Source organism: Psittacula echo (assembly GCF_963264785.1).
Source record: "Psittacula echo genome assembly, chromosome: 2".
Classification (NCBI taxonomy): domain Eukaryota; kingdom Metazoa; phylum Chordata; class Aves; order Psittaciformes; family Psittacidae; genus Psittacula; species Psittacula echo.
This window is the reverse complement of record NC_137737.1, coordinates 60,311,417-60,337,273: the sequence shown is the minus strand read 5'-3', so window position 1 is coordinate 60,337,273 and position 25,857 is coordinate 60,311,417. Positions and strand designations below refer to the sequence as shown.

The window sequence follows — 25,857 nt, the reverse complement described above, 5'->3', positions numbered from 1 at the left end:
ATTTGCATTTGGGCACTTTTCATTACCTGGTGGTGTGTGGATTGCGTAACTCAAATGGACTTTGCAGATCTGCCTGGTGTTGGGGAGGTAACAGCCCTTACGGACATGCAAAGCTGATGTCTGATCATTGTGTCTGTCAGGCTGGGCACAGTCCTCATCAGAAAGACAAGTCAAAGTGTTTTTCCCCAAGTTACAATTTGTCTAGCTATATTTGACAACTCAAGTAGACTTGAGTTGTCCTTGTTGCTGTTAACCTCTCCTGGATGGCCTTCTTCTGGTCCCTGCAGTTTTTTTTGAAGCCCCTTTTACTTGGAAGTAAAATGATTTCTTTTTGTTAAGTACAGATAACTTTAACGTAAGTGAATGCCTGCATCTAAAAAGAGCAGCTATAAACTGATATGTAGCTTTAGTAAACCTGAAAAATGTTGGCCTGTCAGCTTGGAGGCTGACTTTAATTATGGCTGTTATACTGACAGCGAGTAGGAGAACCACATGTGGGGAGAGGAGGTTATTTTACAGCTTTCCTCTGGCTAGTTCAGGATTTCTGCCTAGTTATCTCTGTGGGCTATCATTTCATGAAGTGGAAGCTCTCCAAGCTGTGAATGTCTGGAGGGCAGGAAGAAAATAGAAGTTGTTTCAAATCTTCAGAAAACTGAATCTTTTTAACATTACTGAAGAGGCACAAGTACTGGGAGACACTCTGCTGGCTTACTTTGCTGATTCATGTGCCATCTGAATAATTGAATATGGTGAAAACATGCCTCATTGCCTTTATTATTGTATGCAGCCTAGTTGTTGAAGTTGGGTATATTTGCAGTAACAATTAACAGCACAAATAATACTTTAACCGTGGAGAAATGGCTTGTGTCCTAAGTAATGAAACCCTCCAAGATGGTGGTTACTCTTTGGAAATACTAAATACACCCCAGAACTATGTAGTATCTTACAAGGCATTGTGAAATTGAAATAACTGCACTTCTTTAAGCAATCAACTATGAAATTCTGAAGTTGAAATTTACAAGAACTTGAAGGTATGGTGTTAAAAAATGGCCTTTGTCAGCCAGAGCTCATTTTGTTCAAATGACTTTCCCTGTCTTAGTCTATTGCCCTTGCTGTGGTGGTTTCCATTCTGCCCTGACAGTTGCTCTTTGTTTATTCAAAATATTAACATGCCCATGGAAGTGAGTGACTAATGGCATTAAGGAAGTGCAGTTGGCATGAAGTCCCTGTTCACCACCTGCGGTGCTTGCAGCCCCCTGCGTGCAGTGGCGTAAGCATCTTCTGCAGAGTCACTTCAGTTCCATCCAAGTTTCCTAATTCTTTAGTACAGCTGAGATCATAACTGCTTCCCAGCTTGTCCCTGTGGCCACAGCCTGGAAAAGTTCCTAACCCCACCAGAAGATAGCTGTGCTAGCTTCCTTTGTGTTCAGGCGTCAGTCAGTGCAGTTCTCACATCTTAGAGCTATATCACTAAGAGGGAAGTTTACTAACCAGCGCACCACAGTCAAGCTTCTGCTTAGTCCTCTTGTGACTCTGGTGTTCATTTCCTCCCCTTCCACTTCTTTAAGCTTGTTTTCTATTTTGCTTTAGGCTTTTTTCCTTATCCAGAGTACATGTATACATGTGTTCCTCCCAAGGCTTTACCTGACTCCAGTGTGTTTGCTCATGGTTGTGCTTGCTCACAGGTTTAATCTGGCTTTCCTTTCCCAAATGAAAAATCAGCAGTGCTTAGAGGACTCAATCAATTTTCTGCTTGGATCTGTCTTTGCTCCTTGTGTGCCTAATGTGCAAGTTTGGTTACCAACAACTGAACAGTCTACAGGCAGCTTGAGAATCTCCAGCAGTGTTTCAATGTGTGTGCGTGTGTGTGTGTGTGTGCGCACGTGTGTAGTGTCACTTGGAGCTCGTTTAACCTATTTTGTTGTGTAGGCTTTTTGCTGTAGGAAAAAAAGCTCAAGCGAGAATAACAGTCTGAATCAAAGCTGAGGGAAGTGTTATCAGTGACCTGATAAGGGGAAGTAGTGAGATATCAGACATGGAAGAGGAAATGACTCTGAGCAAACTGTGTTATGAGGAAGCAGTAATGGCTGAAGCTCTGCCTCTGCTTTGAAATTCCGTTGACGAGATGAATCTCAACTTCATTAAACCCATTTAAAGTCAGAAGTTAAACCATCACGTTTATCATCTCATGTGTGGCTGTAAACTGATTGTGGAAGTGAGCTGAGATGTGCATCAAGCCTTTGGAGGTATTTTTATGGTTGTTAGTATGTGGTTCAGTGGCACTGACTTCTGTATAAAAGCTCAGACTTCCATGAACACAGCAATATGTCCCAAAGTCCTCTGTGTTACCCTCGCAGCCATCACTGGTTCCTATTCTATCTGCAAGATTACAGGCATGGACTGCAGCTTGGTAGTCTTCAGTGGAAATGCTTATGTTGTCCTTGTGTTTTTCCATGGAGGCAATAATAGGGACTTTCTCCTCTTTACTTTAGTTGTGCCCTTCTTGACTCATTACCTATAGGAGCTTGGAGATTCCGAGACATAGTGAATATATGCTGTATTCTTAAAATTAGCCAGAAGGCTGTTGGAGAACTTGTGCCGAGAAGGGAAACAAACCTGCAGGTACTCTACCTGTTGTAGCAATCCAGGCTTAAAACCATCAAATGCTTTAAACCTGCTTTCTCTATACTTGCCACCTCCTTTGTCCTTCATAAAGGAGGAGACAATTACTAAAGCTGTATAAATAATAGTTGGAAACTCTCAAGCTGTATTTATGTATAATCTGAAAGAGAATGTGGTTTTGGATGACATGACTCTTAGTGAAAACTTGATGTTGCTGAAAGTCCAAACATGCATTTGAAATTAGTAATAAGATATTTTTATGTGAGGCATTACGTAAGCAGCCCTGTTAGCATGGCACGGAGGTTGGCAGCACATGCGGTGAAGGCAGGAGCTGGAAACTGCTCTCTGCTCTTTGCTTCAGCTCACAGGAGCTATGAGAGAGCTGCCAACAGTGCTCCAGTTTAAACAACTGCTCAAAGTTCAAAATTGGTTTTTGATTTTAGCTATAGAACTATCCGTAGTCTTATTCTTAACTAGTGATCCCAAGCACAGATGCAGGCTGGAGGAGACTGGATGGAGAGCTTCCAACTCTGGGGCCCCCAACTTAAGAAGGATTTGGAGCTGTTGGAGTGAGTCCAGAGGAGGCCATGGAGATGCTCCAAGGCTGAGAGAGCTGGGCTTGTTCAGCCTGGAGAAGAGAAGGCTCTGGGGACACCTTAGAGCAATTTCCAGTGCCTAAAGGGACCAACAAGAAACCTGGAGAGGGGCTTTTGACAAGGGCAAGTCAAACGATAGGACATGGGGGAATGGCTTTAAACTGACAGAGGGGAGTAGATGAGTTAGATGAGTTGTGAGGAGAAAGTTCTTCCCTGTGAGGGTGGCGAGGCCCTGGCACAGGTTGCCCAGAGAAGCCGTGGCTGCCCCATCCCTGGCAGTGTTCAAGGCTAGCTTGGACGGGGAGCAACCTGGTCTAGTGGAAGGCGTCCCTGCCTGTGGCAGGGGGTTGGAACTGGATGAACTTTAAGGTCCCTTCCAACCCAAACCATTCTATGAAAAATAAAGCAGGCATCTTACTGTATCTAACTTTGAAATAATAAAATTAATGCCACTGGTCCAGACTGTGCCGAAAACCCCCGTAAAACACTGAATTAGGTCATAGATTTGGTGTGCTCAGCCATGGAATGTAAGAAACATCAGCAGCTTGCTTCATTAATGTGTGCGCTTCTCTTGGAAGATCGATGCAGACATACTTTTCATGGATGACTCCCGTCAGGAGACTGTGAAGGAAGATGACTTAGCATATATCTGCTCCTTGCTATCCAGTTTTTTATGCCTCAATAGCCACTGTGAAGTGCTCATGGGAGCCTCCTCTAAGAAAAGCAGGCTGACTTACAGCAGGAGAAATGGGAGTTACGATTGAGCTGTCTCTGCTTCTTCCAGTTGGGGATTTTGTTCTGTATGTAGTTAGGAGCTAATTTTAAAGGAGCAAGTGGATCTGGTGTAATAATATACATGCTTTTCGTAAATCTGTGTATCAGAGTTTTCACATGAGTCTGTGTATCGGTCTCCTTTCAACAAGCAGAAGTGAGTAAACATTGCTTTGTTTCTTACTTCTTTTAGATGTGCTACTCTTGTGAACAGATGTCTCTTCCCTCTTTGGCATGAAGTTTGCTCGAACTGTAGCTAGGTAGAGGAGAATATATAGTTAATATTGGTAGGGATACAGCTGCCATCTATCAAAATCGGTGTGAAGGGGAAGATAGAGACTGAGTACAGCTTACTCTGTACAGAGCAGAGGTGTGTATTCATTGTAGGAGATGAGCAGGGCTCTGGAGTTGGCTAAAGTGCTGTGTCACTGTGGGGCTGGCAGGCAGTGAACACTGCCCTGTATAATTGGCAGAGGGTGGTACCTGTCGTGTTCATGCTTCTCTGGGAAAAATCATCTATTCCCTTTGCCAGAACAAGGGAGGTCAGTCAACATCTGGTGCCAAGTATGATTCTGTTTAAACATTTTAGAAGTTTTCAAGTATTTATCTTTCTGTGGGCAGCATCCTCTGCCCCTACTTGCCCACTCTTCCCTTTCTCCATCTTCAGACAAGATGCACAAAATCTGGGTCAGACTGATCATAACTTGAGATTCACAGCCTGTGCGTGCCCAGAGGCATGTACACAGCAGCGCTGTTAAAGAAGTTACAAAATGGAAATACAAAGTTCAGGAAATAAATTCCACTCTTCCCTAGATGGGGAGTTAGAGGCAGCGGCTTATGCAAATGTTTGTATTGCCTCTGCTTTCAGAGGGTAGCTGATGATTCTGATGATTCAGAGGGTAGGTGATGGTTCTTGAAAGTTCTTACACTGGGTCACTTCAAGTAAAATTCCTGCAAGGAAGTGCCAGTCTAACTCCTTTGGGATCTCTAGGATCTCCAAATTGGTTCACAGAGCACAAGTTCTGTGTACATGAGCAAACTTCACTGTTGTGGATGTGGTCAAACATCAGATAAGATGGTGGGAACACCCAGCAAGGAGCTTGTTTTTGAAAGGGAAAGAATAATTGAATGGGGTAAATAGTAGGAGCTCTTTGGAATAAGACACCAGGATGCGGGTGTGTGGTATGTATGTGTCTGTGAGATGTGTGAGATGAAAATAACTCTTCGGTATCATTTCAGATTAGCTAACAAAATTGATTTTATTTATCAAAATGAACAGGTTACTGGGTGTGCAAAGATTCTGAGCATAAAAAAGAACAGATGGGGCAAATACTGTACATAACAGATCAGCTGTTGCTGGAACATGAAGAGGGCTAAACAATTCTTTAAAAAATAAAAGTGTGAATTAAGGGCATATGATTTATTTGCAGTGGAATAATTTGAAGATTTCCTGGAATGGATTGAGGAATATCTAGCTACAGGAAAACTCTTTTCTGTGTCTGTAGTACAGCTGTCATGAAGGACTGATAATGCCATGGTCTCTTTCTTTCCACACCTTTCCTCTGAGCAAAGTACTTACCTTGGCGTTCTTCAGGGAGGACTTGACTGTCATTTGAGGCTCATTCAGAGATTGAAATCTTGAGTTGGGCAGGTTGGTGTTACCCCATCATTGCTGTTACTCCCTCTGCTATTTAACAAACAGGAGGACCTCAGCAGCTGTTTCACAGCTGAGGAATTATTTGATGCATTTTTAAACTGCTGCCTTCTGAAACCTCTGTTCTTCACTTTTGCCCTTTCTTCTTGCCTAGGAAAGCTGTGACTGCCCCATCCCTGGCAGTGTTCAAGGCCAGGTTGAATGGGGCTTGGAGCAACCTGGTCTGGTGGAAGGTGTCCCTGCCCATGGAAGGGGGGTTGGAATTAAGGTCCTTTATAAACCAAACCATTCTAGGGTTCTGTGATCTTAAAAATTAATGTCAGAATTCATACTTGTACTCTGTTAATATCTGATATGCTTGGCTACGTAACACACTGTATTAAGGTCCATCTTGATGAATATTCTGGAATGCTTCCTGTGGGAAGCTAACTTCATTCCATATGAGTGGAAATGGTACAGGAAGCATCTGACTTGCTAAGCTGGTCAGCACATGAATATGCTTCAGGATTTGCCTTCTACCCCCAGGCGGAATCTGTGCAGTATACTTTCCTTTTGTCATTGTTAACTCCGTAAGCCCTAGTTCAAACTGGGTGTTTGGGAACTAGTGTGGTTTGGCTGCTGTAGCACCGGAAATGGAAAGTGGTGAAGTTGCTTCTGGTCTGGTTCCCAGATATGTGCTTCCATGTTCCTGAGATGCCACGTCTGTGTTTGCTACAAATATGTAAGATTACTTTTATTAGTGAAGCTGATTTATTAATTTTTAATACATAGTTTCTGCATTCCCTGTTAAATACAGACAAGGAAATGTACTGCCAGTAAGTCTGCGTAACCTCATTATTATTTTTCCCCAGAAACTAAATTGCTTTAGGGTCCTAGTTCAGACACAGGTCTGAAATAGAGACATTGAAAATGCTATTTTATGGCAGCTATTTCATAAACTGCTACCACATTCATATGGACTGAAAAAAGCATGATGTGAAGCCATGAGTTGCTTGTGGTGGAACATTCATATATTGGAGGATGGGCTCGGTGGAATTAACCTTGATTTGTGTTTCAGAATTCCAGACTGCTTCCCTAACCTCACTCATGTGGCAGCTCCAGAGGCATTTGCTCCATTAATTGAGGTGCAGTTGGTTAGCTCTAGAGGAAAGGTGACTGAATATCTCAGTGGAACAAGTTACAACTATGTAACTTCTGGGCCATCTAAATATTGCTTACAAGCTTGCTCTGCATATAAATCGATGATGATGGCTGTACAGATCTCTGGTTTTGGCTATTGATAGTTTCTGGGTTTGGGTCATGCAGAGGAAAGGATGCTGGATGTTAAAGGACCTCTATAAAGATGCTGGGTAATAGTTTCCATTAGAGTGGGAGGACAGCAATGACTTGCTGTTTGGACATACCCTAAATTAAGCTGTCAAGAGGAAATGCTCCTAAAAGGCCACTCATGTTCCTGAAACTAAAATAGCAATGTTTAATCTGAAGTGAATGTGTGAATATTGTGAGCTGATAGTTCAGCTTACGGGCTGTAATCTACTGCTCATGGGCTTTTGGAGCGAGGCTAAAAAGGGAGGTTTTCCTAAATGCTTTTTAAATAAAGCTTTGGGTTCTTGCTGGGTAATGTTGATGTGCTGGCACTGGTGTGGAACCAAAGCTGGTGCTATGAACATGAGGACTTGTGACATCTGCAGAGCTGGGTTCTGCCCAGCCTGGCATGCCTGCTGTAAGGAATGGGAGCCTGTTTTTTTCTGTTAGCATCTGGTGTGTTCACTCCAGCCTTTGCTTGCTTGTTTCCTGAATTATTGGATGTTCTGCAGCTATTTTTGGACCATAGTCTTGATTCTTGTGTTTGCTAGTAGCACTGTGAAGCAGCTTGTCAAAAATTCTAAACATTGTTTTTTCTTTATGTTAAATGAAAAGGATGAAATACTTGTAGCTCCCTCTTGTTTGTTTTGTTTTGGTGTTGTTTTTTTTTTTTTCTTTTCCTTCCTGAACACCATCATTTAGGGCTGGAGCACCTCTCCTCTGGAGACAGGCAGAGAGAGCTGGGCTTGTTCAGCCTGGAGAAGAGAAGGCTCCGAGGAAACCTTAGAGCATCTTTCAGTGCCTAAAGGGGCTGGAGGGAGGCTTTTGACAAGGGCAGGTAGGAATAGAACAAGGGGGAATGGCTTTAAACTGACAGAGGGGAGATTTACATGAGATGTAAGGAGGAAGTTCTTCCCTGTGAGGGTGGTGAGGCCCTGGCACAGGTTGCCCAGAGAAGCTGTGGCTGCCCCATCCCTGGCAGTGTTCAAGGCCAGGTTGGACGGGGCTTGGAGCAGCCTGGTCTTAGTGGAAGGTGTCCCTGCCTGTGGCAGGGGGTTGGAACTGAATGAGCTTTAAGGTCCCTTCCAACCCAAACCATTCTGTGATTTTACTTCCAAATTGAAAACAAAGGAGGACAGGATTGAAAAGATAGCTATTTAAGAGCCCCATTTCTTCCTTTGAAGAGACTGGCCAGTGCAAAGATGAAACTTCTAGTAGCGTCTTACTTCCTTGGTTGAAACTCAGGAAAGGGTAACATGGTCAGTTCTGCCTGCTGGCATGTCTTCAAAAAAGCACAGATCTCTATCTGAAAAAAACTTTTAAATAAAACTCACTTCAGTATAAAGATGACCTTTTGTAATAATCATAATTCGTTCAACTGTGACTCTGCACAGAGGGTTGAGAGCTCCAAATCTTTCACCTCCAGATTTACATTAAGTGATAATTCTTCAGGGCTTTTATCAGAATGAACAAAATCTGCAGTTGCTGCTTGAAGTCTGATCTGGCTTGAAGTCTGACCTTTTATTGTTAAAGGAAAAAGAGAACAGCTTTAACTGAATTAGTTTCCATAATATACTTGCATGCAATTACATAAACAACAATATCAGTGTGATACCATTGTTTATAAAGAATGCGAAATATTGTTGGATGCAGGCTCAAGCCTGTAGGTATGTGTCGGTGGTCGTATACTGCTGACAAAGAATTTCCTGCAGTTCAAGGACTAGGAGCTTTTATTCTTTCAAAACAAGAGGATCTGTGTTCTGCCATCACCCTGTAAGTCAGTGACCCTGGGCTGCTGCACAGTGGCCACTTGGGTCAGGCCTTCATTAACCAACGTACAAATACCCGTTGTGTTTTCTTGGGAGTGTGTTGGTGCCTCTTTACATGTGCAGTTCAGTATCTTCAGCTCTGTTTCTCCTAATGTGGCTTGGTGGTTCTTGTCAAATATAGTGAGAGTTAGTTGTAAAATTAGGATCACTTTACCTAAGCTCCTTCATATCTTTTTCTTTGGATGAAATTGTTGTTAGAACTCTAAACTTCACTTCCCTGTGAGGGTGGTGAGGCCCTGGCACAGGTGGCCCAGAGAAGCTGTGGCTGCCCCATCCCTGGCAGTGTTCAAGGCCAGCTTGGACAGGGCTTGGTGCAACCTGGTCTAGTGGAAGGTGTCCCTGCCTCTGGCAGGGGGTTGGAACTGGATGAGCTGTAAGGTCCCTTCCAACCCAAGCCACTCCCTGATTCCACCATTTATGGCTTTGGTTTTTACAGTTTGTACCATACAACTTCTGCAAATAGCTAAAATGTATGACTAGAGCTTTTGATACCTTTGCTGTTCTGATAGCATCATATGTACAAAATGCTGGCTAACACTGCTCTGAAGGAAAGCTTCAGAAATGACCCTTTTGTCTCTCAGAAGTGATGGATTTTGTTCCTGTAGACAGCTTGCTATAAATTCACATCTGTGTGTGTTGGCAGCTGTTCCTAATAATAACTTCAAAGGGATGAAATGTGAAAAAAAAATTAATTTAGGTGTGTATTTGTTATGTTATGCTAGTCTGAAAGCTTTTGCTGCCAAACACATGAATCCTTTCAGGTACGTTTTCTGTTTAGTGACATGAAGTTAATTGAATGCTGAGATACAAATCAGGGAGGAAACAATAAATGTTGATTCTTTCTACTTCATTTCAGTTTCACAACTTTATATGTAATGTTTGCATGTGTAGTTTTAGTGTATTTTTTCATGTAAGCATTATTAAAACTCCATGTTCCAGCCCAAATCCTAGGGCTGGAGAGGGTTTGTTGGTATTAATAAGGTTTGCTGAGGACATAAACATGCTACAGGACCATCACCGAAGTATACATCGGAGATTATGTAAAATCCTAATCTCCATAAGGAGAGAACCCAAGAACTAAATTCCCTTGCGTCCTATATTTTTCTGCTGCTGGGAATATGTAATTAACCCAGAGATCTGGGGCAAGGCAGAAATCAATGTATGGTTCTGTTTATGCTGGCCAGGTACTGGGGGGCTGTCCCCCCCTACCTTTTTTTCTTTTTCCTTAAGGTTCTGATAAAATATCACATGAAATGGAATGCTCATGCAGTACAACCTGATTTAGATGATGTACCTGTTTGTTTCTGTACTTGTGTGTGGGGTTTGTAAACATGTGGGAATTACTGAGCACTAAAGCAAGTATTTCCTAAAGTGTTAGGGCACAGGAGGCACACACTTGTCAACATCAAACTGAGGAAACTTAAATGTTTTAATAAGAGACCTTTTGTTTCTTTTTCTTCCCCCTCCCCCATCATGTTTCAGGTTGCAAAGGTGCTAAAGCATGGCTGACTTGGATCACAACCTCAGTCTTGCGGATGCTCTGACAGAGCCACCTCCTGAGATTGAGGAAGAAGTGAAAAGGGACTTCATTGCCACACTGGAGGCAGAGAAATTTGATGACGTGGTTGGAGAAACAGTAGATAAAACAGACTATGTTCCTCTGCTGGACGATGATGATGCAAAACCTGGGAGCCAGGAGCCAAAGAGCAAACCCCATGCAGATGGTATTCAGGTGGAAAGTAAGTGTCTACAGCACAATATCAGAAAGCTGCATCGTTTAAGCATCAGAGAACACTTGTAATATTGCTGAGCCTGTTAAAGCAAGACTTCTATAGGTTGCTGGGTTTAGGCTGAACAATTAATTTTAAAAGCAAAGATTGAGATTAAATCCTGTTTCTTGCTTTTCTACTCTACCTTCAGTTCAGTTCTTCAGCCTGTAAAATAAGCTATTATTGCTAGTCTGCAGGAGATGTTATGATTATTTTTGTTAATATTTCGTGGACTGCCTTGGACTTCTCAGAGAAAACACTGTCTGAAGTGTGACTGCTATGCATGTATATGCAGCACTGTGCATCTCAAAATACTAGAACTGTGCAAGATGCCACCACTCTGAGTGATGGCAAATCCAAGGTGTAATGATAGGTGACTAGCTGTTGCTGGCAAGGTTTGCAGATTAGCATTTTAAGTATTCAAGGCCAGGTTGGATGGGGCCTTGAGCAACCTGGTCTAGTGGAAGGTGTCTCTGCGCATGGCAGGGAATTGGAACTGGATGAGCTTTAAGGTCCCTTCCAACCCAAACCATTCTGGGATTGTTTCAGAAGTTATTTTTGCCTTAATCTTGCTGCTCACCAGTGTTGATGAAAGTAGAATGTGCAGAACTGTAATGATCATCCATCAGAATAAACAGATGCTCCAGGACTACAGAATGGGGAGTGATACCGCAGTCCTCCTGGTCTATTTAAGGCACTTACTTGCATTGTTTAGAAGTGTATCATGTGCCTTGTAATACAGAAAATGTAGGTTTGAATTTTTCGCAGTAACATAGTTCATTACATGGTAACAAATGAGTAGGAAGAATGGAGGTGGGCAAAGAGATCATAGAACTTTGAGCTTGGGTCAATTCTGATGTGTACTGTACTCAGCTATGATATCTCTAATGGTAGGGATTTTATATTTCAGCATTGCAGAAGTGGCAGTAACAGAGAAACATGAAGACTTGTTAGCACTTTGCATATAGTTGCAAGTTTAAGGATGGCTTAAAATAATGCTTTGTTATCAAAGTTTTGGATTCTGAGCTATCTCAGTACCAGAATTTCTTGACGTTAAAATGATTATATAATATTGTTTTAAAATATAAATTCCTTAAGTTCTGTCCTTCCAGATGTGTATCCTTTGAATGTTACCATCATAACTCACTATTTCAAGTAACTTCAGGTTCTTCAAGCAGGTATACTGAGGCTTATTGGTTTTGCTTGGTAATTAAAACTTGCTGAGCTGCCCTGTGAGAAACTACTGCTTTCTGTGGGCAGAGATATAGGGGTGCTAATGCAGGTTCCCTTTGAGCCAGGTTTCTTATCTGCAGTTCTTGTTTCTCCAAACTTCCCTTCCCTTTCACAGTGCCTTCCCTGGCTGTACAACTGGTTGGTTGGCTGCTTGAGCAGAACTAGTTCCCCTCCTACATGGTAAGGGGGAGAGGGAGATGCAATTTCTCGTGCTTGATTTGGAGATTCGTTTTTCCCTTTCTTGGGATAGCTGGAGAACAGCTATGTGAGCATTATCTAAATCTTAAGCAAGATGAAAACAAGACCCTAACTGAAGAAATTGGACAGCTTGCTGGCCTTAAGTGGCTAAGATAATGTTTTTCAGCTTTCTCACCTTGTACCAGGAGGGGAAGGACTGTCAGGCTCAGCAGTGTCAATTTACTACAGGCCAGTTCTAGGATTTGGTCCTGTTTATGTCTTGATTTACGTATGTTTTTCCCTGAAGTGATAAGGATACCTATTTCTTCCATGAGATTTAGTCAATGTTTAAAATTTAAAAAGAGGAAAAAAAGAAGTAAAGCTTAATGTACTTGCCTTCATCGATGCTATAGAACAAATGAGCCTGGGAGAGCATATTAAAAGGCCTTAATTGGGGGTTTTAAGTGTTGCTCTAGTGTAGTGAAGTTTTTGGGGAAGGATGACTGCTATGTGAAAGGCAGCAGGAGTTCTATGTCCTTGGCTCCAAATAGGACTGCAGATAGATTTGTTTTCCTGAGGGAGAAAGTAGCTTTCATGGATCAGGCTTTTCAGCCTCCGCTTGTTAATTTATTTATGTTAAGAGGAATGGATGTGTTCAGACAGCACTGTCTCTGCTGCTGAGATTGCCCTTCCCCAGTCAGAAGAGGTTTAATCATATGTCCTGTCAGGCTTTGGCTATTCTATTTCTACTCCAGGTTTTTCTTTCACTTTTTTAATAAACCCAGGAGCCAAGTTTAACAATCAGCTAGGCTCCCATTATGGACCTGGGCGAACTGTGTGAGTGCAGAGAGATGGAGAAAGTGAGGGAGATGGAGTGAGCAGTTGTATGGTCACCTACAAATTTGTCCTAGAAGAAGGCTGTAGTAACAGTTAACTTTTAAAATGTCATTGGAACAGCAAGGCTTAAGGAGAAAGGGTTTTACTCCTTCCAGCGCCTGGCTGGACATCACAATTTGGCAAATTCTGGGGTAATCCTCTTATGACATTGTAGGCTTTATGTAACACTGGAGGATCGCTTTGGGTGTGTGCTGCACACAGGGTGCTACACTGTTTGGAGCTAGCTTTCCTTGTGGATTCCAAGGCTCCAAGCAGTTCAGAGGATACTGGGGAGCCTCCAGTTGAAGTGATGGAGGCTGTAGTGGCAGTTTTTGTTAGGGTGCTCACGTGAAGTAACAGATGTGCATCCTAAAGTGCAAAGAAAGAGATCTGAAAGGAAAATACTGTGCTTTAACATCTGGTAGCATTGCTCCTGTGGAATGTTTCAGCTCAAGTGAGGACCAGTATTGTTTCTGAAATGTTTGACTGTGGTGGTGTTGAGGAATTGTGTGCAAAGCCAAGTCTGAGGCGTAACTGCTTGTGGCCTTGTACACAGTAAGTGCATGTCCTGCATTCTTACACTCGCTGCTCACAAACTTGGCGATGAGTCTTAGCTTCATATACAGTTTTTCCATAGGGAAGCCAATCCTGAGCATGATGTAAGGGATGAAGTAAGTTAAGTTTGCTCTGGGCAGTGGCTTTGGGGTTTATTTCAAGCACACATCACCACAAGATGGCTCTGCTTGCGCTGGAAGATGCTGCTGGACAGGCACTGCTCCAGAGCCAGACATCCTCCCTGGGATGGAAACGAAACAGCTGTGCAGCCTGGAGCCAGGCAAACCGCAACGTTTCCCTGTCCTTTTACCTCGCTTTCTGCACTAGGAGTAAGTGCCTTTCTTGCAGAAGGCAGCAACATGCTTTGCTTTTGCAAAAGAAGGTTTAGACGCTTCATCACATGTGAAACCAAAGATGGAGAATGTTCCATATACTCCAAAGTTTCAGAGGTACTAAAACAAGTCGGCAATGATGTCAAGGTACTTGTATTTTTATCTGTCATGATACATTAAACACCTTCTCCCTCTCAAAGTCTGTCCATCCCTGTTCCTGCCCCAAAGTTGTTAAAGCTTCTCCTGGTATAAATCCCTGTATTTAGTTTTGCACAAAACCAAGTATCGAGTGTGATCTGAGTGTGCTCTCAGATCTGTCAGGTGCTTGTGAAACAAATATGGCTCAGGAGGCCCAGGTGATCCTGAAGGTGCACTCTGAAGCTGTGTGTGGTTTGTATACTCCAGCCCAGATTCCAGCTGCTTTCCCAGCACATCATGGCCCAGCTTCAGAAACTGCAGGTTCCTTTCAGCACAGGGCCTTGTACCAGTCGTCTGTCAGGAGTGTATCTCAGTGTGAGAATGGTTTTGCTGCTTCTTGTTTGAAGTGCAGATTGTATTGTAAAGCTGCCTGGATCTTGGATTGAGTTGCTTAACTACGTAATATGCCTCTTTTCTTAAGGAGGAAGGAGTGCCTTAACTGTTGTCTCAATAAGCCAAAATTTTGGTTTTTTTCCCATGTTTTATGAACGCAAGTGGAGGCATTAATCTGTTTGTTACAGTTCACAAAGCTAAAGTAATTTTTTTTTCTAGCTCAGTTGCTTTACACTGGTTTAGCATCACTCAGGTAATATTTGTGCTCAATTAGTGAACTTCACTTGGAGTTCTCTGACATCATGGATTCCACCCTTCCCTGTCCTTGGATGCCAGACCTGCTGGTGCAGCTATGCTGCTCTTCATCCTGTCTGACAGTACATTGGTGCTTCTGAAAGTTTTGGCATCCCAAAACACAAAACAAAGGAAGCCTTGGCTTCTATTTAAATTCAAATTCTATTTTAATTTTCATGGTTAGGGAGAGAAGCTTGAGAACTCGAAACAAGTATTTGTCGTATTGGAATGCCAAAGGACAAGCAAAACTCTTAAGCCTTTTTTTGGTGACTCTGAGACGATGACCTTGACTGCTGCTCAGAAGCCATTTTGAGACAGAATACTTGAATTCACGAATTGAAATAGCGTAAGCTATTTGTTTAAGAGCTATCATCTAGTTTTGACTGCATGACACTCTGTCAGTGGTTTTATTCCCCTTTACGGCTATTTTTGTCGAAGCTCTCTTAAAGTTGTGTTCCACTAAGCCTGTGCCCACACACATGTGATAAGATGATGAAATGTGAAACAACTCTCATCCACAACCTGTCAATCTGTGCTGGTCTGCCGAGAGCCCATTTTGGTTTTTGCCCTCTGGTATCTCAAGCCTAGTACAGAGCAGGCTGCAGATCTGTCAGTGAAATGTGCTCAGCCGTGGTTATACTTCCACGTGCGCTACGCCAAGTCACTGCTGGAGATTAAGGTTTTTTTATATTGGCACCGTCCATTTGCTTGAGATTATCGGTTTAGCGAATGCTGACTTAAATTTGTTTATATAAAAACAATCCTTTGATCCACTAGCCAGATGCAAATACTATCTTGTGATTCTGATGAGGATTATGTAGTTACAACATCTTGACATGCTTTTGTTTTTATGCAATTTAGAAGATGAGGGGAGGAGCGCTGGCCCTGGGAAGATCACTGGGTACTTTCACACTTGCACTCTAGCTAACTAAAATAAATTTGATTTGCTCCAAAGGAGCTGACCTTCAGAGACATAAAAATGAAAACTACTGGTGCTGGGTGGAGTTGTTTGATTTGACCTGAGTTTCTGGAAGACAAACTTATCCCTGCCTGCTTGCAGAGCTTTTTGAGTAAGGTAAAAGTTGTTGCCTGTATCGGACCTGCCAGGTTTCTCTGCCGTTCTGGTGGTAGGAGCTTTGTCAACCGCTTCCCCTGATGTGGCTCTGATGGCACGGAAGGGACCTGCTGCAGCTAGCAGAGTGCATGCAGGGAAGAGCAGCCACTATGGTTACTAGTCAGTGTGCTGAGAGGGAGAGGAACCCTGCAATGGCTTTAACCTATTATTTTGCCCTAATTCCTGTTGAAGCAAATGGAGGATTTTCAATATATATGTCTTAACATTTTATTTCCTTTTTTTTTCAAATGAGAGAATATATGGGACTGAGTAAGGTGAAACTTCGCTGAAGGAATGATTTGTGCTTGTATTCTGGAAGCTGCACAGATGTGAGAGCCCTGTAAGCTCTCTGGAATGTTAAGCCAGAAACATAGCTGGCTTCGAGCTGTCCTTGTGTTCAGCTACCATACTGTTTGGTAGGCTTGACTGATGTTTTGGTAGGATTTTTCTGTTTTGTTTCATTTTAAGTTTGCAGAGTCCTTGGTAGGGGAGGGTGAGGTGTCCTGGCTCTTTTCTTTGATAGAACACAATTGGCTTGGATCACTAGCTGCCTGGGAGAGCAGTCTCAGAATGAAACTTCTACAGATGAAGTGTTTATTTTCTGAATAGCTGAAATGCACTGGACTGCCAGAAGCACCACAGAGTGGCCTGTGTGCGGTGCTGAGCTGACTTGAAGTGTGCACAAACTCCTTGTTCCAAGTGCTACCAGGTCGGTCTTACAGATGAGTGTATTTTTGCAACTGAAGCAAGTGCTTAAAGTATGCAGACAGACTTGCAGACCAAATGTGTAATTTGTTGTGTTTGGCCATATTTGTGATCAAGTTAAGTCCTGTTTTTAATGCATGGATATTCGGTAGTGGCATCAGGACCAGACCATGAGACTGCTCTGAGGTCTCTTGTAAGCTTTCTCTAGCACAGCCTGGAGAAGAGAAGGCTCTAAGAAGACCTTAGAGCAGCTTTTAGTGCCTAAAGGGGCCGACAGGAGATATGGAGAGGGGGTTTAGGGAAGGGTATGTAAAATTCTGAGCAAAGTGGTCTAGTGGAAGGTGTCCTTGTCTGTGGGAGGGGCTTTGGAACTGGATGGTCTTTAAGGTCCTTTCCAACCCAGACCACTTTATGAAAAATGTTTCAACAGCTCTGTTGTCTGTGCAAGGTGAAATGATCAGGTTCCAATGAAACTGAAAGTGGTATGTGATCGTTTTGTCCAATTTAAACCAGCTTGCACTCAAGTTTTCAATTACAGTTTAAATACTGAAGAAATAGGAGTAATATTGTGGGTCGTGGTAGTGAGGGAGTGGGTGTTGCTGTTTATTTTCCCCATCAGCAAAAGACTTTTTGACACATTTTGCCTGAGTGATGACTGGGGAAGACTTGTGAAGCCTCTGTTAAAGTGCCGTTGTCAGCAACTTCCATTAAACCCGCGTCATGACACCCATTTGAGCAGGACTTAAGAGAACTTATCGCTCTTGCAGTTGAACTAAGCTTCTCTGCTGTTAACTGGAGGGTTCAGCAGGACCTGCATAGCTCTTTAATGTGATTTCTTGGAGATATAAGACCTTGTTAGTCCATGTGTACCTTTTGGTAACTGTGAAGCTGTGTTGTATGAACCATTCCATGACCCCAGTTCCTCCCTGCCTGATGGATGTATTCAGCAACTGGCAGTAGTTCTCCCAGTTACTGCGTAAGACAGTTCTACTGTTAGAGTAAATACCAGACCTTGTAAAGACTGACAGCAGGAGGAGCTGGTGTGTTTAACTGCTAAGAAACAGGTCCAGGGATTCCTGTAGTATTTTCAGCTACTTGAAGAAGATGTAGGTGTATGTTTTTCTATAAGCTGTCTGGCAAGTTCATGTTGAATTTTTGTAGAACACCAGGATGAGCCTCTGAAAGTAGCTGCAAAGGCTTTCCTTTTGCTTTACTGAGGGTTGGATTAACCTTGAAGTGCTGTGTCTGAAGTATACTGCTTTTGCTCAGGGAAGGGACTCCCCAGGTAACTGAATGTGTCTCTCTTTGGGATTGATTTTACTTTACTTAGAGGACTTTTTTCAAGCCATTGCCTTGAGTGTTTCTTCACGTTAAGTAGAACTGATGGCCTAAGGAGCTGAACTGCTCTTAGAGCTTGTGCTGCTTGTTATACTTAACTAATGTTACCTAGCTTTGTTCTTGCAATGATTTGTCTTCACTATTTCACAACTGGAAGATTTGGTAAATGCTTACTAAGTGGAGTTCATGGAAGAAGATACTAGAATATGTATTTTAAAACTTGGTACAAGGATAATGATTTCAGTTAAGGTAATGGTCTTGTAATATTCACCTGTTATGGTGGTCATCACCTGCAGAAATACTGTGCTGCTGACAGCCTGCACCTGCACAACCCACCTACTTTTGTAATGCCCATAGTCTGATCTCAAAAGTAGCAATTTGAAATATATTAAGTTCCTCAGGCAGTTTGCCTAAGCGATTGTATTGACCCTCAGCAACCCAGTGTAGAGATTATGGGGTGAATACAGAATTTCACTAGTGTATTTTGATAATTAGGAAGAACTGTGTGAGTACAGAACAAGTGTGCTTGAAAAAAAAAAGTATCGTATTAATGAAATTCCGTAATTATTCCCAAAGATGGTTTCTAAGCAGCATTTTCAAAAACAATACACACTTGGAGATAGCTCCCTGTTAGCAGGGTGGCTTTCCAAAGGCAGCCCACTGAGAAGACTGCAGAGCCAAGTTTAGGGCTCCATTCTTTGGTTCCCAGTTGCCTTAGCTGTCACTAGGTCTTGTATTGCTGCCATCTTTTCTAAGCTCAGCGTGAAAATCCTGGTGCCTGTTAAAATTTTATCTGACAAAGGCAGAACAAGATAGAGTAAATCTCTTAGTGGTAAGTATCTTATATCCTTTTTTTTGGAATTGGTGATCTTCCACCCTGAACTACCCTTGTCTAAATCTTTCCCTGATACCTGCTGTCAGTGCTGACAGTGTGCTGTCAAAGCTGAAATTGAGGCCTTCTGATCCTTTTTTCTAATAGCATTAGGATAGCTTTTTCTGCAGGAAACTTGTCATGACTGATGTAGACCAATATTTAAAAATCCTGGGCAATTAGTTTGTGCTGTTGGCTCTTGTTCTGTCACTGGATTCCACTGACAAGAGCATGCCTCAGGCTTCTTTACAGCCTCTCTCCTTCAGGTGCTGGTATGCATCCCCCCCCAAGTCATGTTCTAGGGTGAGCTGCCCTGGCTCTCTCAGCCTTCCTTCATATGAGAGATGCTCCAGTCTCTTCATCATCTTTGGGACCCTTCACTGGCCTCTTTCCAGTAGCTCATCTCTCACGTACTGGGAAGTCCTGTGCTGTACCTAGGGCTCCAAATGTGTCTCAACCTTGCTGAAGAGAGAGAAAGAATCACCCTTCAGAATTCAGCCTTTTGGCAGTTCTCTGCCTAGGATTCAGTTGATTTTTGCTTTGAGGGCATGTTGCTGGTTCATGTTCAACTTGGCGGCCACCAGGTCCCAGGCAAGGACCTCAAGGGCTTTTCCTGCAGGATCTGATTTCCAGTGAGTTGCCCCCATTGTATACTGGTGCCTGGGCTTATTCCTCCCTTGGTGCAGGACTTCGTATTTTGCCTTGTTGAGCTTCATGAGATTCTTCTCTGCTCATTTCTCCAGCCTCACCAGGTCCCTCTGGATGGCATCACTAGCCTCTGGTGTATCAGCCAGTCCTTCTAGTTTTGCTGAGAGTGTGCTCTCTTCCATTGTTCAGGCTAATGAAGATTTTATTGGCCCCACTGGGGGACACTTCTACTGATTGGCCTTCAGCTGGACTTTGTGCTCATGACCACTGCCCTCTGAGCCTGGCTGTTCAGCCAGTTTCTTGTCCATCTCACTGCAGTTGTCTAACATGCTTTGTCAGTTTGTCTATGTGGATGTTATGGGAGATGGTGTTAAAAGCCTCATTAAAGTCCAGGTTGACAGCAGCAGCTGCTCTTGCCTCACACTCACCAAGCCTGTTAAGTTCATCAGCTTGGCTAAACATCATTTGCTTGAAGGAAATCCAGAGTCTAGTGCTGCCACTTAGGAAAATTTAGTTTGGTATGGATAGATAAAGAAGCTTCTAGTTGTGCCTTGAGTCTCCTTCATGGGACTAGAATTTGTGACTGAAAAGCTTTTCCTTCAGGTTTTAAGCTGTGCTGACTTGGTGCCATGTGATGCCTTCAAATTTGAAAAACAACTTTTGGGTAAAAAATTCCCACCCTTATCTGGTTTTGATAACATTACAGTAATAACATACAGTCCTTACAATGTCATTTTTAAAATTTGGATTAAGATTAACTTCATCCAGTGCTAACGTTTCCTTTGTTTTCTTGCAGATACTTCAGCTTCTGGGCCAACAGTTGTAGAAAATGGTGACCATGGAATAGATCACCACGCAGGTATGTGCTTAATGCTTGAAGGAAACACATTGATTTCTTTCTTTGTTAATGCAGGTGTGACCAAATGTGTCTTCTTTTTGAGTCTTCTTCATAGGGAGTTGATTTTATTTTTAATGCTCTTTTCAATGAAATTTTAACAGAATAGAACTTCATTCTCTTTTGAGTTTGAATTTTTTTATTTGCATAAAGCCTTGTTGCGAAGATACTGTATGCTTCATCCATGGTCAGTGTTGGAAGGCAACTTCTAGGGTAGTGGTTCCTAAATGGCTTATAGCTGAACTCTACCCTGACCTGTGAGTGCGACTTTTCCTGTTCTCCATGAGACCAACAGTGATGTCTCTTCTGAGTACCCCATCTTTTGATGCAGTTTTTTTATTCACTACTTAGCTGCTCCTGAAAGTACACTGCTCTGTTTATTCAGCAGCTTCTTCCACTCCAAACTACCCTGCTGTCAGTATCTCCTAATACTTGCTTTAGCAATGTCAAATATGAAGTTGAGGTCATCTGAACCTTTTTTTTTTTTTTTTTATGCAGCATTAAGTAGACCACTATTTCAGACTTGTGAGGCATCTGGAAAATGATCTTTCTAGTCAGCCTGACATGCTGAGGTTAGGTCATGTTTTAGCAGTTACAGTTAAGGCTAAAAAAGAGTCTCTTTTATAAGACTTTCTTACTGTGAATTGAGTTTCCTACCAAATTCTACCTGAACATAATCAGGATGAGTAGTACCAGCTCTGCAGCCTGTGCAGGAGCCAGCTGGTTGTTTTGTTTTATGGTGAGGAGGGTTTGGGCTTTGACAGACTATTCTGCAATAGCACCTCTATTTTCTCAAGGGTGAAATATTCAGAAGTCAATTGTCATCCTGTCATGGGTAAGAGCTATTTATTTGGTCTCCCTTTTCATGATCTCCAGCTCGGCTTTAGCAGCACAGATCATTGCTGAGGTGGTTTGGATGTGCCCAGTATTGGCATCCTTGCTAGTTCATTGGTGTGGCCCTGAGATGGGGCTGAGTTAAAATGCTTCTTTGCTGTAATTCTATTTAGAGGTGAGCAAGCTTCATCTTCTTATTGAGGGTGGGAATATAAAAATTGGTCTTTGTACTTAATTTGCCATTGTAAATCTGGTCAGAAAGAAGCTGTGCATCTTTTAGAATTTAGTATCAAACTGAAATTAAGAACACTCTTGAATCTTATAAGGATACTTTTCTCTCTTTTAGTATATATATAACTAAATGGAGACAGAAATAAAATCAGATTTATGATACTCCAGGTATAACTAATTAAATGCATAGGAATATTTTTATTGAACATCTCAATTGTGTTTAAAAAGTATCTTGTTTATTTAATGCTAACTTTCTGAAGGTTTAACTCTTCACACACTGAATGCAAACAACTTTGATCAAAGATACTTTCATGTGTTGGGAGCTTTTTAATTTATTAATGTGTTCTATCTTTGTGGCCTAGAGTTGGATTTTACTTTTTTTTTCTTGTTAAAGGCTGTCTAAAAGTGACATCAAAGTGGTAGGAACAGCATGTCAAAGGATGAAGAGTCATGGGCATCAAGTTAATTAGGTCTAACAGAATAACAGAAGATTTACACAACACAACTACTTCACAGGCTCTTTCTCCCTACCCCTTCTCTGTGGAATACTTGAAATAGCTGTGTTTATGTGTTGGGGAGTGAGGGAGAAACACTGACTTTCAATCATACAATGGGGACTTTTTCAGAGTTGAAGAGCAGTTGATGCTCTGCAGAAATACAGGTGAGTTCTTCCACACCAGGTGATGGACTTCAGCAGTGCCTCGTTCCATTTTAAATAGGTGGTGCTGCCTAAAGCTGTTAGTCCCTGGCCCTAAGCCACCTTAAGTTTTGGCTGGCTTACTTGTTTTCAGCTGGATCTCTTCCCTAATCTGTCTCTCAAGATGAAATTATTCTTAAGGATGTGCAATGTGGGCTCATTGCAGAGGTGGGAAATGAAGTAGCTGAGAGACGAGTAAGAAAGGAGATGCTCAAGGTAACCAGCTTTTTGCTACAAAAAGCAGTGTTAAGAGCTATAGAATGAGCTTTTAAAAGCAGAGCTGTGTTTGAGTTGAATTCTGAAACAGACTTCAAGGAAAATATTGGGGAAAGAGGTAGTTAAGCTATTTGAGAATCCAGATGTCTGCTGTCTCTCCATCTAGATCACAGGAAGCATTGCTACACATTTATTTGTTTATTTATTATCACCTTATCAAATAAAACAGGGTGATGTCTTGTTACTGGTTTATTATGTGCAACATTATCTACAGGCATCTGGTGTATGTGTATGCAGGAGTTAGAATTAATCAGGACTGAAGTTTTAGTGCTGGTTTGGCAGCCTGTGCTGCCTCCAGACAGGATGCCCCACTCCAAAATACCGTTAATGTACTAGATGGCATAAATCCAAAGCTAATGTAACTTGGGGGCAAACCCCTAGATTAACTGTTCAATTATCTTTATTATAACAGGGATGTATTTAAACCATTGATGCAGGGATGCATATAGCTCAGTATTTCAGAGTGTAAAGGAAAAACATGACCAGTTAACTTTATATTGGCTGTTTACTTGAGGGTCCAAACCTGTGTCCATGAGGTAGAGAAGAACCCTCTGCACTCATTTGCTTTCCCTGAAAGGGAGAGACCAGCTGCTTCTCTGAAGGGTTCAGTTCTTGGCAGTGCTGAGCCTTACGTGATGATTGCTTATTTGGCTTGTGGATTTTTGTTTTTTTTTAGTTTTGAGACTTAGAGAGCTGCAGACCTGGAGCTCTGGCTCGGGTGCTCAGCACATGGGCTGAACCTCTATTAATTCTGTTCTTCCTTATAAGGATGAATAGAAGAGCGGCTGGTGTAGTGTTTGGAGGGAAGCTGTGCGTGTCTGGTGCAACTCAAGGGAATGAATCAGTGTGCAGAAATTGTTAATAGCTTATAATCACATAGAAATTATAAGTTTGGAAGTTAATATAACTCATAATAATAAATTGTAAGTAATATTATATATATAAAAATATAATTATAAATTATACTGTAGATTATAAGTCATCCAACATAAGAAGGACATGGACTTGCTGAAGCAAGTCCAGAGGAGGCTGTGAAGATGCTTTGAGGGTTTGAGCACCTCTGCTATGGAGACAGGCTGAGAGAGCTGGGCTTGTTCAGCCTGGAGAAGGCTCCGGGGACGCCTTGGAGCAGCTTCCAGTGCCTAAAGGGGTTGACAAGAAATCTGGAGAGGGGCTTTTGACAAGGGCCGATAGGGACAGGACAAGGGGGAATGGCTTTAAGCCTTGTGAGGGTGATGAGGCCCTGGCACAGGATGCCCAGAGAAGCTGTGGCTGCCCCATCCCTGGCAGTGTTCAAGGCCAGGTTGGACGGGGCTTGGAGCAACCTCGTCTAGTGGAAGGTGTCCCTGCCCATGGCAGGGGGGTGGAACAGGATGGTCTTCAAGGTCCCTTCCAACCCAGACCACTCTGTATGTTCACTGATGGCTGCAGGTGTTGAGTTAGGGAGCTAACTGCTATCTTTCCCTATGCAAAAGTTAAAAGATGCTTAGTAAAACCCTTAACAGCAGGTTTAAACAAACAAACAAACAAAAAGTCTTATTTTTGAACTGTGCAATGTTTGGAACTCCTTATTGCAGGATATTTGCCTAGAGTTCAAAGGAATTACATATATATATATATATTTAAAAAAAAAAAACAAAAACAAAACAAATTTCTGCAAAGAAATCCATCAAGGATGAGCATATGGTTTAATCTGGAGATCTCTTGTTCCAAGATCCTGGTCATTATCTTGCTGGAAGGTGAGAAATAATCTGGGGAAGTATTGCTGTCAGTGTTCATACTCTCCCTAGATGGACTTTCTCCCCAGCCAGCCTGCTTGTTGTTCTGTCATCCGAGATCAGGTCACAAAAATACTGAGTCACTGTTTTCAGTGCAAATTGTGCTTTTAAGCAGCATCCTGAGCTGCTGCTCTCTTGATAACTGTTTGTCACTAATCTTTATTTATCACAGCTGATTTTTGCATGTGGCACAATGTCAAGCCATAGCATGACTAGTGATATATTTTCAGACACTTCTAAAAGCAAAATTCCACATGTTTCTTAACTGGCTTTTGGCAAATCTCCTGGCTGCACTAAATGAAATATTGCGTGTTGTGCAGTGTGCTACCTGAATGTTCATGTTTACTAATGACTTGCGCTTTTTTGCCCCTTTCCCCATCCCGTTTCCCTCTCCTACTTCTTTTCCTCTCTTCTATTTTCTCCTCCTAGAAGCCTAGACTGTCTCCTAACACTGGGGCTGCCACTGATACAAGACCAGTGTACTTTTCTACCCGCCATTACACTTCTAAAATCTTCAGCATTTTACAGAGCTCTTGCTTTACATCCTTGGACTTTGCGTGTAGAAGAAACCAAAGGGTAGCTGTGCTGTTGGCCGATCAGCCCTGCTCCTCCTCCCTCTCTGCTCTGCAGTGCTTGTTGAAACCTTCCTTTCTTTGTGTAAGCACAAATGTGCATGATGGTTTTGGACTGCACTATTTCAGCACTCCCACTGGTTTTAAATCACCACTACAGCTCCATTTTCAGTTCAACCACTTTAAAATTTAATTTATATACTTTTTCATGGATGCTTAATAACAGTAGGTTTGATGTTAAAGTTGTGCTTTCATAGCGGGTGGGTCCACCATGAGTGCAGCCCCTTTTCCTTCTTCCCATACTCACCGCAGTCTTGTAGAATAATGCTGTTACCTGCCTTTATCCTTGCTGCTTTGAAACCTTCTCTTAGGAGGCTTTTATCTTTAATAATGTTGTCTTCTTTGAAACATGGGTTTTCACATCATAGCACTTACTACACAGACTTGAGAAACAGATTAGGAAAAGCCCATGTTTACTAAGACACAAGCAAGTTGTCTCTGGCTTTTGTGGGGTCAGTTGTGGGGTTCCAGTGCTTGCCATCAACTAGGGGTATAAAGGAAAACGATCAACCCTAAATTCCTGCCTCAGGAAGTTGTTTTGCTGCCATATTGCTTTCTGAAGCCTTGGAAGTAAGAAAGAAAATTGTCTTTCTTTAACTTCATGCCTCTAGCTTTGGTTTGGTAATGACAACTTTGGATGGAATTTTACCTAGCATAAAAAATAGTCTGTCCTTTCTACATCTGAGAGAAAGAAAAGATCTAGGACTAAATTGTTAAATCCATGCTGAAATATTTATGACTGTTTCCAGCACCACCAAAAGGCATTGCCCAGTTTGAACCTGAAGCAAACTGCAAGAGGTCAGCAAATCCATTACAATTCCTGCTGTCTCTATAAAAGGTGCAAAGGTTTCCAAACACAAAAGTATTAGTTACTGCCATTCAACGGAGAAAACTAAATTATTTCCTTCTTTGGAATTTTGAGAGACTACTTAGTATTTTACATGAGGCTAAGGGTTTTTGTAGATGAGTGAACATTTTGTTCAAGTTTGTGTTATGTAGCTAAAGGGACCTTGCCTGCTACACCCGATAAAAGTACAGGCTTTATTTGAACCCAAATCTAGTTTAAGGTAGGACATGATGCTCCAGAGTGCCTAAGGATAACATTCTAACACCTTCACTTGCCTAAAAAATTATATTTTCCTGTTGCGAAGAAAGTAGCTTGCACCTGAGGATTCTTAGTACCCTACCAGTACTTGTGACTACATTCTGATGCTGTCTACTAATGACTTACTGTAATGCACCTTGAATGAATCCTGCTATTCAACGAAAGGTTTTCTTTGAAGATCTCCCTCAA

The 25,857-nt window shown here is 42.2% G+C and overlaps 1 protein-coding gene across 3 annotated transcripts in view; it reads left to right on the top strand.

Moving 5' to 3' along the window:
- The window catches only part of MAP4 (microtubule associated protein 4), a 166,965-nt gene that overhangs the window by 44,532 nt on the left and 96,576 nt on the right, over positions 1–25,857 (top strand). For all 3 annotated transcript variants that reach the window (XM_080611880.1, XM_080611881.1, XM_080611882.1), the window contains exons 3-4: positions 10,260–10,516; positions 20,017–20,079. In XM_080611880.1, coding sequence (XP_080468006.1) covers positions 10,279–10,516; positions 20,017–20,079 — 301 coding nt within the window. In that variant the 5' untranslated portion in view covers positions 10,260–10,278. The remainder of the gene's footprint in view (positions 1–10,259; positions 10,517–20,016; positions 20,080–25,857) is intronic.